General features: G+C 37.9%; 1 protein-coding gene across 1 annotated transcript; it reads left to right on the top strand.

The window, feature by feature from the left end:
- The first annotated feature begins 345 nt into the window (after positions 1-345).
- ifngr1l (interferon gamma receptor 1-like) lies at positions 346-15,894 on the top strand. Its single transcript, XM_079249174.1, has 7 exons — positions 346-549; positions 9,024-9,150; positions 9,507-9,685; positions 9,966-10,156; positions 10,326-10,488; positions 13,245-13,360; positions 13,457-15,894. The coding sequence occupies exons 1-7, from the start codon at positions 483-485 to the stop codon at positions 13,790-13,792; spliced, it is 1,179 nt and encodes a 392-aa protein (XP_079105300.1). The 5' UTR covers positions 346-482; the 3' UTR covers positions 13,793-15,894.
- Positions 15,895-17,040: the final 1,146 nt, after the last annotated feature.

Genomic DNA, 17,040 nt, shown 5'->3' with positions numbered 1-17,040 from the left:
TTAGTCACACTAAACATGAAAGAATTGGAAGTGGACATTCATAAGCATCACACCTTTTTTGAACAGCTGCAACAGTGAAGTAAACGCTGACATTTTCCAAAACCATGCTTGTTTATTTATATAAAATCCCGTCAAAATGGCTAAATTAATATAAATTTGAAGCGATTTACATACAATTATGTTTACAGAAAAGAAAACAAATGAATCCCAGGCTTGACAGTTTCTATTGCGCAGCTTGTTGTCGCTTCCTGCGCCGAGCTGCCAGACAGCCAATGGGACAATGATGAGGTTTATCCGGAAGCGGTGGAGTCTCGTTGGGAACCGCAGCGCGTACGCCTTCCGAGGCTGCAGCAGGACCTCAGTCTGTGATCCAACATCATGCCCTGCCGCTTCCCTGCAGCTCTCCCATGATACGTGGTGTCGAAGTGTTTTTATTTCTGTAACAAACAGCGAAGGAGGCGAAAGTACACTAAGAACAAAGGATGGACTCCGCGAATCTCCATTTCCTTTCCCTGTTTTTGCTACAGATCCGTGTTCTGTCGGGCCAGCGTGAGTATGCTAACAAACCGTGTTTTAAATCATACTTTCATACGCTTCGCCTGAATTGCAAAATATAGAATAACATAAAACCTGTCAAACTATTTGCCAGCTTTAGTTTGGTACGAGCGTTTGTGTGAGAAGGTGACGAGGGAAGTCGGTCTCGTGCGGTAGGGAAACACGGTAATTCCCGGCTAGCTGGCTCCTAGCATGCTATACTGCATGCTATGTTTACATTCAGTACTGTGATAATCTAATTAGTCTTTAATAATATGTTTAATAATATTAGTCTATAATAATATGCGACATCATGATGAGAGAGGTGTCAAGTCAGCTTTCTCATTAACAAATAGACTTTAAAAAAAAAAAAAAAAAAAAAAAAAAAGGGGGGGGGGGGGGGGAGATAAGAAAAATGGGTGATTTTATTTTTTTCTTCATTTCCTCTTTGTTGCTTCTAGTATTACCCAACATCTTGTCTCCCTGATTTTGTTGACATCTTGATACACTTGTCACTTAACTCTAATGAAGAAATTTGCTTAGTTATATTAGAAAATTTATTTGAACTGGATTAAAACTCTGTCAACATTCTGTAATTTATTCTGACATTAAGATTTTTGGTAAGTAAATAAAATTAAATAAGTAACTTTTCCAGTAAAGAAAGGGGAAGTTTCCATATTCTAAATTTTGGGGATTTTTTTTAAAATTTATTTTTTTTGCTACATATCACTAAAATGTTGTTTTTTGTTATTATCATCCTGATTATTATTATTTACTTATAGAAACAGACTCAAATTCTATGATTTCTTCAGTTCTTTTGTGAACCTGCAGTGACTTTACTGTCTATAAATGTGTTGACAATCGGGGTATTTTTCAGTTGCATAACTAGTTTCATGTTAAGTGGTTGAAATTATGAGCATACGTCACTTAAAGTTAAAGAACTACCGTTCTCTTCCCATCAGCAGTTTTCCCACACATGAAGTGAAATTAATGAGGGGAATTGAAATCCGTTTTTAGACATAGAAACTAAAGAAAAAAATCAAAACAGTATAAGATGAAAGAAAGATGATGTTAATGTATATTTCTCTACTTAGTTTTGTTTATCTCCTCTGCTGAAAAAAATCCTGACTTCTTCATACATGTCCAGGCTTCCCTGACTTATGTTCTCAGGTTGCTACAGTAACAACATATTGCTTATTAATTATAAATGCACAATATATTATCAGCACCACATTGGTGTCGGCTGATGTGGGCTTTACATTTAACTATCAGACATCGTCCATTACACTCATGTAATTAAAGGATAAGATAACACGCTGTTTTGTGATGAACCCCCAGGAACGCCACAAAATCCTACGGCTGAGTGATCAGCTGACATAGGAGATAGACAAGCTCCCTTCTGCTGATCTGTGAAGTTACATAAGGGTTTCAGTAGACTAAAAAATCAGATGAGTTCTAAACCATCTTGTTTTATTCTGTGAAGTCTTGAAATGAGCTGCTGCAGAAAGCTTGAAATAAAACAAAACAAACTCCAACACCAGCAGCTGGTCTCTTCTCCCTCTCCTACTACCTTCTTCCCCCTCCTTCAGTCCAACATGTCTACCCAGATCAATCATTTGTTTTGGTTATTAAAAAAAAGATATGACTGAATGGTAAACAATTTACCAGTATGAGTAGTAGAGTTATAGAAAACCAAAATACCCAGCATTCATAGTACACATTCTCTTCAGTCTTTGAAATTTAACAATCAATTGAAAGTTCAAAAGAAAAGCAGTGTGGAGTTCAGTTTGTGGTAATTTATTCTGTCAAACACGTGAATCACGGGACCCTTATTTAAATATAAAGTCAGCGCATTTTGTACACGCGTTTCTCTCTCAAAAGCGGCGAAAAATGGTCCGTTCTTGTGCGTCTGTGCTTGGGGGTGACTGCCGGTTGCCCGGGTCTCTTGGTTCTCCTGGTCTGCCTCGTGCTGTGGGTGGGCAGGGTCACATTGGCATGATCACTCTTGTCTGAACACGCTACACTCTGAATGTTCTGCATGTGTCCCAGTCACTGAGTTATCCAGCAAGTTTATTCATTAGCAGCAGGTAGCTTTCTTTCTGTCTTTTTGATTTAACTTGCTAGTTTCTGGTTCTCCTGACAGTCAATGGTTTTGTTCTCCACAGGGACCATGAATCTAGAGTTGGCTTCTGTGGGTGTATATTAGGGGTGGGAAAATTGAATCGAAAATCTGGATTTTTTTGCTTCACAATTTTAAAGTCAATTTTTTGTTTAAAAATCTTTTTTTTTCCCAAATAAATAAAAATAATCCATTACAAAATTTTTGTCATATTTATTGTTTTTATTAATCTTTTAACTTGTCATCTTGGGCATTATAGCAGCAGAACAATGGTCTGGCTACTGTGTTTGATTTTCCTAATTGAAATGAAGAAAAATGACGAGCAAAAAAAAAAGTTTTCTGTATTTTTTTTTTTTGCTTTTAATCTACAAAAATTAGCAATATCGAAGAATTGTGAGAATCGCAATTTAAATCGAATCGGCATCCAAAACATAAGAATGGAATCGGGACAAAAGCCTATTGTCACAGCCCTAGTGTACAAATATGTATGTGTATATATGTATATGTATGTGTGTATATATACGCGTGTGTGTGTGTGTATATGTATATATATATATATATATATATATATATATATATATATATAATGTATATATAATGTATATATATATATAATGTATATATATGTATATGTGTATATATATGTATATATATGTATATGTGTATATATATGTATATGTGTGTATATATATATATATATATATATATATATATATGTGTGTGTGTATGTGCGTGGGTATATACATATGTATGTAGGTGAGTATGCATGTGCATATACGTGCAAGCATTGATCTCCTTCTCTTGTTTTCTCTGTTTTCTTTTCTGTTCTCATTCTGTCCCTTTTCTATCCTTTCCGGTCCGGTCCAGCAGCATAAACTTTGTAATACGAACAATTATCCAAAACAAATAGAAAAATAAGATAAAAATCCAGAAATACAAGGGAACTTTATATTTATTAAAGCTCCCTTTGGCAAAATAAATTTGCTCAGCAGAACACAGCATCCAGAACATCAGTCTCCTTGCTTAAATGCTGGACGAGACAACAAAAAAGAAAAGGTCCGGTCCAGATGGAAGAACTGCATACTCTCATTAAAATGTTAATTGGACAGAGTAAAACATATGCATACATATACATATATATATATATATATATATATATATATATATATATAAAGAGAACAGAGTACAGAAAAGGATAAGCTGCTTGGCTGCAATGATCTCTGATTCTTCAAAATGGAAAGCAAAACCAGAGAACAAAACAAAGGACTACCGATAAAATGGATAGAAGAATAGCAGGAAGATGGTCTGAAGTTACCTGGGAGTACTCTGTGTAAAGCTACTCTATCGGCAAACAGCCCCCACATAGTCCCACTGTTATAAAAAAATGTGCCCAAGACCACGCCAACTAACCAGAAGAGAAAAGGATAAACATTTTGTAGAATAATGAAAGTAAGATTATACTTTATGGTTTTAATTGCCACACAGTTTGTCAGACGACTCCCAGCCACTGAATTGAAGCCACAGTTTACTCCGAAGACATGGAAGCATTGTGTTGCAAGCATTTTATAAATGAGGAAGTTTCTGTCACGATGTTGGGCCTTTTTATCACACACCAGGGGATCATGGCGAACTTTTGAAAACATAGAGATACTCAAAGAGGTCATGTAGCCTTTTGCTGAGGAGGAAATGCCATTAAAATGGCTGTTTTAACAAGACATCAGCCCCAAAGACACTATTTTCAGTTCTGACAGTAAATAAGTCATTTAAAAAATGAAACATAGTCTTTATATTTTGGTGAGGAACGTAATGTGCAGCCTTTCCTAAAAGATGAAAAAAAAACAAATCATTACTAAGGGCTTTAAGCTTTAAACACATGTTTTTAACACTGTTATTTTTTAAAACCAATTATATTTAAATGTTATTTTCTCTGTTTTTCCATCTAGTTCCTGTTTTTCTCCTTTCTATTAGTTTGAATGTCTTTTTCCACTGCGTTGTTGTTGGTTAATACGTTTCATTTGTCACGTCTGTCTTTTGGGTTGTTTTCTTACCACCGGTAGTTGTTTGTCATTGTTTGTAGTCTTTGTTGTTTTATTGTCAACTGAACAAGTCATAACACAACTTTAGTCATGCCAGCTGGTGCATATATCAGTGGATTTATTCAGCATTGAATGATTGCTGACTTTTCATTTTGACAGATGTCTGCTTTTCAGCTTTGCGTGCTTTCAGAAGAGGAACATCATTTTTGTCTGTGTCATCTACTTTCATGTACTTTCAAGAGTATTTGTACTAGTACACAAGGGGGAGTTAAAACTTATGTCGAATATGTTCAGTCCCTTTAAACCAGAGCTTTATGGTTGTGTGTTGTGAGGGTTTGATGTGGCTACTTTTGCATTACAAGCTCTGTGATTGTCATAATGAAAGGTCTTGTTAGTATATGAAAGTGACGTGGATCTGGACAGGCTCTTATCTTGTCCTGACTCACTACGGATGACTACTGTGTCTTAGGGCAGCATATAGAGATATTTTAGTTGTTTGCTAACCCACTAATGCTCAGAGCATAGCGTAGTGATGAGTCACTGCATTCAACAGCAGCTTTTGGTGCATGTGACTGGACTTTCCTGGAAAATATCACCTTTCTTCTGAAACTCCTGTCATCTGTGGCTTATTCAAGCGTTACGTCTTACCTTGAAGATAAAAAAGGGGAAGTTTGATGGGGGAGGTGGGGCTAGAAAAGCACTTTAGGGTAAATAGTGATTGGCAAAAGTAATTGGAATATGAATCAATGGTCACACTGCAGTTAAATGCGACCTGAATCCAGTTATGTTTGCTCAAATGTGACCCACATTGGGTTAGTTTCTGACAGTGTGAACAACATAAGTTGAATCTGACATTTTCTAAACCGATTAAAGATACATGTCAGATTTTGTTTGATGCATCTGCGGTCTGAACAGCCAGGTTGCAATGCAACCTGGACATAGTCCCCCTGAGCTAATTTCATGTACTCTGGTATGATAAAATGATGCACATCTCTGCAAAAGTTGTGGACTTTAGCACAAACAGAGGATTTTGGTGATGCCAAACCGGTTATTCAAGGTGTGGCTACCCGCCCCTTAACCCAAGCCAGTACAGCCTCACTCACTTTCTCAGAGTAATGGGTCTCCTGAAGGGCGTGACGCGCCTGAAAGTTTGAAGTGTTGACAGATGTGGTGAAAGGTACTTCTCAACATTGTAAAGTTTTGGAAGAACTCCAACTGTGTGAAAACGCTCATGCCCTGATCCCACCACGCCTGGCTCCAACGCCGCATACACACACTCGCAGTGATTGCTCCAAGCAGCGACAACAAAATGATTAAGTTTCTTTCTCCTCTTCATCCTTCTTACTATACCATACAATTGCTGACTGTGCCGTGTGCTGTTTTAACAGAAGCTCGTGAATGACAGTCGCAGATACCCCCATGTTTGTTTCCATAAACGCTGTTTTGTGCTTGATGTCACTAAGACTCACCTGAGCATGCAGGTCGTGTCAGGAGTGTGAGCTGTTCACACAGCAGTCTGTAAACAGGTCACATTTAAAAATGTAAAGTGAACAGCCAAGCAGAAAAATATGATTTGAGCAGAAAATTGGAACTGAACATTAACTCATTCTGTGCGTTTCCATGAGCGTTTTGATTCCTGTTTAAATTCTGAATAAAAGTAAATTCTGCTTTAAACTGATGAAAAATGACCATGTAAACACTTAATTCTTAATGCAAATTTACCACTGGGAATTAAACTTAATTCTAATGTAAGCGGCTGGTTTATTCACATTTTAATTCCTAACTATTTAATTCGTCTGTCATGTAAATCTTCATTCTGCTTGAAGTTAATTCTGGTCATTCTGCGCATGCTCCTTACCTTGTCCTGTCCCGATGACGCACGTTGCTTTGCCTCTTGTGTTCGGTGGTCTGTCTTTCTTCTCCTTCTCAGTTGCTGCAAAAAGTGAAGTAGTATGCTCGTGTTGAGCTGGTACTTATAATAAGAATAGTGGCAAAACTGGTACTTATGTAGTTTTTACAAGTTACGACTGAAAAGGCGAGAAGCAGGGAGCCAACTTTGTTTATTTACGGTATACGTCATACGTCACGTCGCTCTCTGTCCAATCAGAACCCTTCCCAACCCGCCGCTCTGAAGAGGAATTAAGTGAGGATGTGCTCTATCTAAACGTTCATTCAGAATTATTATTTTTATGTAAATTTGTAGGAGAATATGTTAATCCTGAATTATTTAATTCCGAACTATTATTTCTGAATTAAAAAATATCATATAACCATAGCCAGTGGCTGCTGGGCATTGTTGTAGCAGAGAACCCCGTACGTTTTGTGTTTTGCATGTGGGATGCCTTCAGGATGCTCACTCAAAGTGCATTCATTCATAACATGATTTGCGGTGACACTGGCTGAGGAGACATATTTTGGAGGTGTTTTGATGCACACCTGGCCAAATCCGTTTACCATTTACAGAAACCACAAAAAAAAAAAAAAAAAGCTTTACTTTTACTTTAATGAAAATATAGCTGGAAAGTTTCCACGTCAATATACAACATTAAGAACTAAAGAAAAAAGCAAACACAAAGAAGTCTTGATGTATAAATGTTCCTAATGTGCTGAGTTATAAAAGTAAAGTCACAATTAGAACTACCATGATGGTAAAAGAAAGTTAACAAAACAAGGCTTTGCTGCAACATGGTGTGCCGTGTTCTGCAGCACAAGTAACCCAGTTTTGAAACAGATATGTTCTACTTTCTCTTCCTGCTTCTGAAAGATGTTCTTGCTTTGTAGATAGAAAACTATCAGCTTTTCCTTCAAGTCGTGCTTGTTTTTATTTTCATGAATTGCATTTTAGGCTTGTTTTGCTGCACGTAAAGTTGCATGTTTTAGTGTTACAAGCTTTGCTTGGGTTGGATTATTACTTAAAAATCTGCAGTATACACAGATTTGTCACTGATCAAATTAAAATAAAAATGTAATCAAAGTTAAATTCCATCAAATGCCAATAAAAAGAGAGAAAAAGGAATCTCATTATATGAAATAGTGTGACTGTGTGGAATTAGTGGTTGACAGTCCTCAGCAACCAGCGTTACTGTTGTGGTTGTCACTTCTTTACAGTATATGAGCTGTAATGTGCGCTTTCACTTTGAACCATTCTCACCTCAGCATGGTGTTTCTGTGTTTTTTTTCTTCCTGCCTGTGTATTTTGGGGCGGGTGTTATCACGTGTGTAAATGTTGTTTCACAGAGGAAATTAAACAAATTTTTTTTTCTTAAGATGTTTGGCAATATAGGTGACTCATCCATGCGTGGGGTTATTTACCACCAGCTCTAAAAACTGGTCCAGTTTTACTCTGTGCATGACAAATCTTCTTTATCTTGAATGTTATTTGCTTTTTCCCCTCCTATTTTCTTTGTCATTTATATTATTTTGGGAATAAAAGTAAAGGCCTTTTGTGTTATGTGTTGGTACAAAACTGGTCCGCTGTGACTCATTTCCTGTATCATGAAACAGAGGTGAAACAACAGGCTTGTGTGTATACACATGCAAGTTTTTCTTTTTTGTCTGATAAGAAAAAAAAAAACAAAAACATTTTTGTTAGATTGATATGATTTGACTACATGTTCACGTTACCGTAACGTGTCTTATTTTCTTAACCTCCTGTTTGATAACTGCGCAGACCTGATCGCATTGCTTTCCACTGCAGCCTCTAAAATGATCCGCTCCTCTTGTAATGCTGCAAATGCAAATTTTTAAGTCAGAGGAGGGAAGTGGGGATCAGTTTCATTGGTAATTAAATGGGAAATAATTTTTTTTTTCCTCTTTGGATTTGAGGAAGTTCACATAAAAAACCTAATATCGAGAAGTTGCTTAAAAAGTGTGGTCGCTGTGGTTTTAGGAGTCCAGAGTGACGGTGTTGATGAGTTTTCTTCATCTCTGTTGTTAAAGACGTTGAAATATCTCTGTAGTCAAAGAAAAGAGCAAGAAATACTGACTTTATGTTTCTGGGTTCATGAAAGTTACTTTAGTCGGTGAGAAAACTGTCATGCAGGTTTGTGGGAGAAAATGCAAACATGGTTCCTCAGTGGTGTGTTGTGCAGCAGTTAGTTTTCCTAGTCTGCCCTCTAGTGGGTTATATTAGTTACTCACCCAACGTCCCCACCTGCTAAAGTCAAGCTCACTGAGAATGAAGTCAGAAGTAGAGCTTAGATGGATTTACGTTCTGGGTGTAAGAGTTCTGTTTAAAGGTTGGTTTATGTTCTGCTGGACGATTTGGTGGTTCGGTGTGTTATTATCCCGTCAAAAGTATCTGAATACTGATGTGTGTTTTTCTGTCTCCCCAGTGGAGCCGCCATCAAACGTGACACTCCACTGCAAAAACCTACACAACATCGTGGAGTGGAACTACACCGAAATCACTCCTGGGCTCAGATTCAGAGTGGATGTAGGTTCCATTTCTAATTTAAACAGGTACGGCTTTGTTTGTTCCTGTAGTCATTACCCACCTTTAAGTTGTAACCAACAAGGCCTCTTCCTCACGGTGGGAGGTGGGCAAAGCAGTCAAATATGTGCCTCCAAAAAATGGGATTATGCATTTTCACATTTGAAATAACTAAAGATATGAAAGATTAGATATAAAGATAAAAAAAAAACAGGAAAGATGACATTTTAAAAGTGTCTGTAACGGGAATAAAATAATGGTGTATAAATATCCTTTAATAGTTAAGATGAATTTTGTGGAATGGTTACAATCTCCAGTTGCATTGAGTTGTTAGTAGTTAACCAGGTAATTGCTCCTTATAGCTCTTGGTTATTTGTTTCCTCAGTTGTTCTCAACCGTTGTGGGTTGACCGACTTCCTCTTCGAGCCGATGTTTCATGCTTCTCTCATCCAAAGGATTCGTACTTCCTCACAGTAACAGCTGTGAACGGCAACAACGAATCTTCTCCGGCCCCCCAAGATGGAATCAAGTTTGCTTATTTTGCCTCTCTCACTGAACAGATATGTGAGTTGTGGTGTCGGACTTAATCACTGAGCTTACAATAAGAACAGTTCATTTGATGAGTTTGTGTACTTAAAGGGACAAAAGTAAGAATTGATGTCATTTTAAGAAGCCATGAATACCAGATTGGTGCAGTAATTTCTTCTACAAGTTTGCTATTAAGTTATAATTTGTTTGGTTTTGGCTTCTGGTTTTAGATACTCTGACCAGAGTTTTATAGTTTGTCTTGTTTAACATGAAGTTTTAGGCTAATAATTCACAAGTCTTTTTTTTTTCCCCCCAGGTTATTTGGACTTTCCCTCAGTGAACATGTATTCTGGTCCTCAAAACAAAGTCGTCGTTCAGTTTGATCATCCCTGTGTGCTGTACCACCATAGACTGCGTGAATGCAAAAAGTTCATGAGGAATAAGCAGCAGAATGTATTCAGCAATTCACCGGTGGATTTTGAATACACCGTTGTGGTCGCCGACACGGTCAGACTGCACACAGTTTCATATCTCTTCATTCTCACTTTCTTCATGTCAAATCGCTCAGACTAAACCGCTTTCAGTAGTTTTTGCAGTGTTTAGAAAAACAAGTTGCTTAACTTTCGCTGTTGTTATATTGAACATCTATGTGTGTGTTTGTGTGTGTGTGTGATAGAACGAAACCCATGTGGTCCGGTGTGAAGATATGACGTGTGAGACGACGCTGGAGACCTCTGAAAAGGAAGGTAAATTCTGTCTGAAGATTAAAGGAGAGCTGCAGACGATGTCTGTGAAGCCTACACAAGAGCACTTCTGCATCCTGCTTCCCCCTCCTTCAGGTGAGTAAAATAAACGCCTTCTTATGTCCCACAGCTTTTATCAGCAGGCTGGTCGCGCCATAACCGCTGACACTTTGAGAGACAGATTTTTATTGAAACCGGATTTTAATTTGTGTTTTTGGAGATCTTACTAACCACAATCATTTTGGACACTGTATATCAGTGATCCTCAATCCTGGACCTCGAGGGCCGGTGCCCTGCAGGTTTTCCAAGTGTCCCAGCTCCAACAGACCTGATTCAAATCGATGTGTATTTATCACACATGTGCAGAGCTTGTCCGAGTCTGAGACATGCATTTTCCGGCAGGCTCACATGGAAAACCTGCAGGATCCCGGCCCTTGAGGACCAGGATTGAGGATCCCTGCTGTATATTGTGCAGTGACACTTTTGTACTGGACAGTTTTATACTTTTATTCGTCAAATTTAATCCAATAATGTTGCCAAGCAAGTAACATCGACTTCCTGCTTTCTTCACCACAAAATATATTTAGTTTATAATAATAAACTCATAAATAATTTGTTTTAATTCACTATAAAGTGAATTACACTGATTAAATTTGAACTCCAGGAACACACATTGTGATGTCAAACACACACACACATATATGTATATATATATATATATATATATATATATATATATATATATATATATATATGTATGTGTGTGTACATATATATATACATACATATATATATATATATATATATATATATATATACATACATATATATATATATATATATATATATATATATATATATATATATATATATATATATATATATATATATATATATATATATATGTGTGTGTGTGTGTACATATATGTACATATATATATACATATATATATGTGTACATATACCCTGGGAGCTGTGATTGGTCCTGGTTGGGAAGTCTGTGTCTCTTGGTGGGGATTTGTTTGGCCTGTTGAGGGGGGGGCTTCGCTGTTGTGGGCCTGTCATTGATTTGCAGCACGTGTCGTGAGCCAGCTCAAAAGCTATAACAGAGAAGTGATACGAGGCAGAGTTACAACCAAAAAGAGAACGTAATTTATCTTTAAGCAAAAACAACGTGCCTAATAAAACCCAAAACAAAGTGGGAAGCAGGAAGGGAGGGGGCACCAGGCTGCAGTCGTTGGAATATAAAGAGGACTGGGCAGGTGCTCCCCGTGGGCCCGATGAGCTCCACCCACCACTCTACAAAGGGAAAAAAATAAGTAAAAAGTAAAAACAAAACAAGCCGATCCTATTGGGCCGTCACACAAGGTGACCAGCTGGATGGAGGTCATGGCGTCAGGCTGTGAGCAGCACATGGTGCAGGTGTTTCCTGACCTGGCTCCTCTGTTTTCAGACACAAGTTTTTACAGATTTTGTACACAGTACCGACGGGTGTGTCCATGTATTTGTGTGCGGGTGTGTGTTATGGGGTGGGAGGACGAAGAGGGAGTTGTGCTGTTTTTAAGTCGAGCCCTTTGTGTTGTGTTTTTGATGGGGATGCACCGATCCACTTTTTTTGAGTTCCGGATATCTGTCGATACCAAATCTGTTTATATGAACATTATTGTGACTATGGTTGTTATTGCTTTTATAACTGTGTAAGATTTCATTAAGTTGTAATAAATGACCCATCCTTTCTGAATTTACCTCACCAATACAAATATAATAACATTACACATCTAGCAATTTCAACAAGTTTTATTTTGATTTGGCACATTTTACCTAAATAAAACTATAAATGTGTGGTTTTGAATCAAAGATCTTGCTTTTAGTGTAACAAAAAATGTCACATTTTAACATTCAATGCATTTATTTCTTTTAAAACATGTCCGAAGCATGACATCAAACACATCTGGGCTGGCTTGACTAGCGTGGTATCGGTTGTGGTATCGGTACACTTTTATTAATACCAAGTACGAGTACACATGCTTGGTATTGAGCCAATACCAATACTGATATATGTATTGGTGCATCTCCTAGTTTTTGATAAATGAAAAGTGTTTTATAATTAAAGGTTGAATTTGAATCTGAACTAATCGATGCTCAGCGACTTACAACAACTCGATGCTCTTTGGTAAAGAAAATGGTGGATAAAATAAGTCACTTAATTATAAATTGACATGTGAAGTCAGTGGTATTTGCTTTTACTCAAAGTTTACTGAAAAGTTTCACCCTTTAAGCCAGTGTTTTTAAAACACTGTGCCATGGCACACTAGTGTGCTGTGAGAGATCATCAGGTGTGCTATGAGAAATTATCCAGATGCACCTAATTGGTCTAAAAAGTAGAGGGAAAAATCCCAAAATTCAAAGTTTATCTGATGGCTTTGTGAGATTCTTTGATAAGATGGACTTTAAATTATTAATATCAGCTTCTTTCTTTTAACAATTTGGTTTGTGCTGTGCCTTGTGACTTTTTCAGCAGAAAGAGTGTACCTCGGCTCAAAAAAGGTTGGAAAAACACTGATTTAAGCTGACGAAATTCACTTTGTGATGCAGCTGTGGTTAGATCTTCGTTTTGCTCCAATACATCTCTGATCTTATTCTCTTTTATTTAAACTGAGCGTGTTCTGATTAATGTTTATTGCTTGTTAGACACAGACCGTTCATAAGTACGTCACCAAACATAAAGGAGGAAAACCCTTTTTAGCAGAGGAGTCTGGCTCAGACTACCGGGAAGGTTGGCTGGCTGACGATGTGCATTTTGGGCTTCATCACTAGTTTGACACTTGTGCTTTTTGTGTGTGTGTGTCTAGATTACACCAACGCCGTGATCGGGGCCTCTGCAGCAGCTGTTGTGGCGATTGCTTTGATCATCTTCATGTTTTACTGCAAATTCACCAAACCCTCAAGTCCTCTACCCATCTTTATAGTATGTTTATTCCTTCCAGCTCCCATCTCTCTCACTTTACCGCTCACACTTTTTTCCCTTTAATTTCATCACTAACTTCATTTTTCTTTGTTGAAGGAACGCTCCTTAGCGCCGCACCACCCTTTGGAACCAGCTAAGGTCACAGCAGATGATCTCTCCTGTCTGGATCCAGATCTGTCGTCACCGACATTTCTACTAGCAACTACTAATGAGGAGTGTAAGGACAATTTTATCTTTAAAGATGGATCTCCAGATAATGATATGCGAATGCCAATCGGAATGACGTCTGTGGATCATGGAGCACCTGAAGACGTAGAGCAAAATGACCCATATGAATCAAGGTCTCCCTACTTGGATGGGAAGGACTTGGAGAGTAATGATGAGGATGAGACAGTCCTGTCGCCTTACGAGCGACGTACGGCTCTAGGCTGAACCAAATGCATCAAATACAGATACGTGCATCCTGTCGCATCGTTTGCATGCCGAAGGCATTACATCATCCATGAGTTACTGAGCTGGAGAAAAAAAAACTGAGTTAACTGTGCTGTTAAAGTCCTGGTGACGTCATTTGCACATTTTTTTAAATGCTTTACAAATGTATCTAACAGCACCTTAAAGTTTAATCCTGAGGAAATTTGGAGCTCTTTTTTTAACTGCAATGTCTTGGTTTTCTGAGTTAATTCAGAACAGAGGCAGTTCCTGTATAACACTCTGAAGAATTATATTGAATGCTCATAACCTTTTGCTGCCAAGTTAAAAAGTACAATCAGCTGATTCTCTGGGATTGTTTTGCACCAAATCTAAATAAGTTGGTCCAACATCAATCACTTAACTCGCTGCAATAATACTCTTTCTGTTAAAGTAGAGAATTTGTCATTTCTGATATTGAACTGTTGCACAGCTGCTTCATTTGTAATTTGCAGACTGATTTAATAGTTGTTTTTGTTTTTTGTTTTTGTAAGATTTTAGCTTTTTTTTTTTTTTTTTTAATGCTGACAGTAAAATTTCAATACTAACTGGGTGATAAATTTTCACTCTTCTGCTTAAAGTGGAACTATTATGTGCATTTCAGGCTAATTTATTTTTATTTCTGAGACCAGAAGGGCTGGGATTGATCGAGTTATTGTCACAAATCACTGTATTTACTTCAGACCGACCCTCTCCGTAGGCTGTCAGATCAGCCTGTGGGCAAAACGAGTGGATTGAGACTCTTCCGCATTAAGCCCCGCCTCCCGCCACTGCACTATATCAGGAGCGCGCACCGCAACTGCTTTCGCCGTCATTGTAACGTCTCATAAACAGAAGGATTAGGCTCATATGAACTCAATAAAAAAACCAAAATACAATGTCAACACATAGCATACAGCCCTACATGTTGGAACCTGAATCAGACCCTGAAAACGAAGTGGAAAACAGCAACCCACAGCAACGAATGCAGCAGGATGTCTCTCTTTGGTAAACTCACCAGCCATCGTTGGAAATAACTTTATCCCACGTTTTCCACCTGCCTGATGTATTTGTACATGCCCTTGTTAACCAGTAGAAGGTAACCAATCACCGAACCGTATCGCGTTTTTCGTCGCCATGGAAACCGAACGGTGAGAGTGCTGGAACTCAAACATGCGTTTAGGTGATAAAAAACAGTGTCGTTCACATGTCTGATGAGGATTCAACACTGTAACACTGTAGAAAGCTCAGAAAACTCCAAATACCATAATAGCACCTCTTTAAAAAACCAAGTTCGATTTTATAAAACTTGATGGAAAAGTAGAACATGGTGGCTGGAGCTACTGGATTTATGGTGCCTGACTGGAAAACTGAGCCCATCGAAGGGCTGGATTTTTACAAGTGCACTTATGCTAATATTGTATATTAGCACATATGTAGCACTTTGCAGAAAGGAGATAAAATGGTAAAAGTTGTGCAAATTAAAGAGAATGAGGAAGAAACAATGTGCTGAGAATATTTATAGATATTAAAAATTATCCAAGTCTGTCCTGGAAGTCGCTTTGGCGCTTAGACTTCATCCTCATCATCGTCATTTCAGTGAAAGCATATACATCTTCCAGTTTTGTTTGTACAAATGCAAATTTTAACAGAGGAAACACATTGTTTAAACACAAGTGTCTGGAATCACGTTGCGTTTATCAAACCACTGCAATGCCAGATCTACCTAGTCATGCAGGGAAGTTGGTATTTTTGTGAACCAGAGCTTATTGCTGTTTTACCTGCAGTTCTCCTTCATGATGTGAGTGTTTAAGGGAAGAAAGATGTGCAATGATGGTTCATGACATTTCAGCTGCCCAAGGTGTTGCCTCCTCTTAAACTGGTGATTGTGAAAAGGTATGTCTGCTTTGTTTATTTCCTTCCTCTTTCCTTTGCGTGGGCACATGGTCGTATCTTGTTCCAGGAACAGACTTAAACAGACTATATTTGTCTCTGTTCTGGGTTTGTAGTATGAAGAGAGATGCTTTTTGTAATCTGCAACGCTCGTCTTCCAGTCTTGTGTATTGTGTGAAATAAAGTACAGAATAATTTACACCTAAAATGTCTTTAATAGTCTTTTTTTTTTTTTTAATTTCATTGAATGTGAATGTTAAAATACTTTTGTTTTTCTTTAACCCACTGCATTTTGTGTACTTTAATAATTTTTATTGTATTAGTTTCTCTAGTTTTGTTATGGCTGAAGACCCTCCGGAGGTAAGCGTTCTCGCTCCACTGACCTGATCGGGCAGCGCCCACCGCTCCACATTAGTTCTGCTAAAGCCTTTAAATTTACCGAAAACGATACCATATGGCTGCGTACAAAATCCGTCATCCAAATGAAATAATGAACAATTCTTGCACATTTTAAAGATAGTTTGACTTCATGAGGAAGACTTTTCAGATTTCTGTGTTTCACAATGTTTTAAATCCAAATCTACTTATGAGTCAGCTTAGTTTTACATCGAATTATTTCCCTCACCTCATAAATGTTCATGTATGATGGGTACAGATCAGGGTGAAGAGGATAATACAGAAGAAGAGGTCAGCATTTTACATGGAGAATTAAAAAAAAAAAAACCTGACTACGTGAATTACATAATCTGCACGTCTGATTACTTCCAGATATCACAACAGTGATATAAATTTAGCAGCTTCTATAAATATATAATTGCATGATTAATAATTAACAGAGGAACTTTTTAGAAAAAAGTGGATGTCACATAACCCTCCTCCTCTTCCTCCTCTTCCTCAACACCAATCACCCCGATTATGTAACACATTTCTAGTAAACCTGATGGTGCCAGTAACATGATCCTACAGCAGGTCTACGCTTGTGCTGGTGAGAAATACACAGCAACTGGGTCAACTTGAAGCAGAACTGGGCGCTGCTTCTCTAAACCTGGCAAGAGACTTGACTCTTGGAAGTCTTGCTTCCAAGAAGTGCAATGAAAAGGTTTCCACAGGAGGAAGGCCCCAAGTAACACAAACGGAGTAGTGGCTGCATTTCAGCGTCCCAGAAAGGTGTGCATGGTCCCTTTCATAAAACAAAAGCACAAGAACAGTGACACTTGTGTTTAGCAGGTGCAGTATTCTGCTGTTAGAGGTGTGTAAGGAAACACAACGTGAGATGTTAAAATGATGGCGTATTCTCGCAGGCTTAGAGGTGAGAGCTTTGCTGAAGTGTTTCCTTGTTT

This window comes from Telmatherina bonti, assembly GCF_933228915.1.
Source record: "Telmatherina bonti genome assembly, chromosome: 11".
NCBI lineage: Eukaryota > Metazoa > Chordata > Actinopteri > Atheriniformes > Telmatherinidae > Telmatherina > Telmatherina bonti.
Note: the sequence above shows the minus strand (reverse complement) of the source record. Positions and strands in the feature narration are given on the sequence as shown.

Excerpts from the sequence above, each read along its gene's own strand:
- ifngr1l (XM_079249174.1), top strand. The coding sequence starts at position 483 with ATGGACTCCGCGAATCTCCATTTCCTTTCCCTGTTTTTGCTACAGATC. Across the intron at positions 10,489-13,244 it reads CCTGCTTCCCCCTCCTTCAG|ATTACACCAACGCCGTGATC; the intron begins GTGAGTAAAATA and ends GTGTGTGTCTAG. Across the intron at positions 13,361-13,456 it reads GTCCTCTACCCATCTTTATA|GAACGCTCCTTAGCGCCGCA; the intron begins GTATGTTTATTC and ends TCTTTGTTGAAG.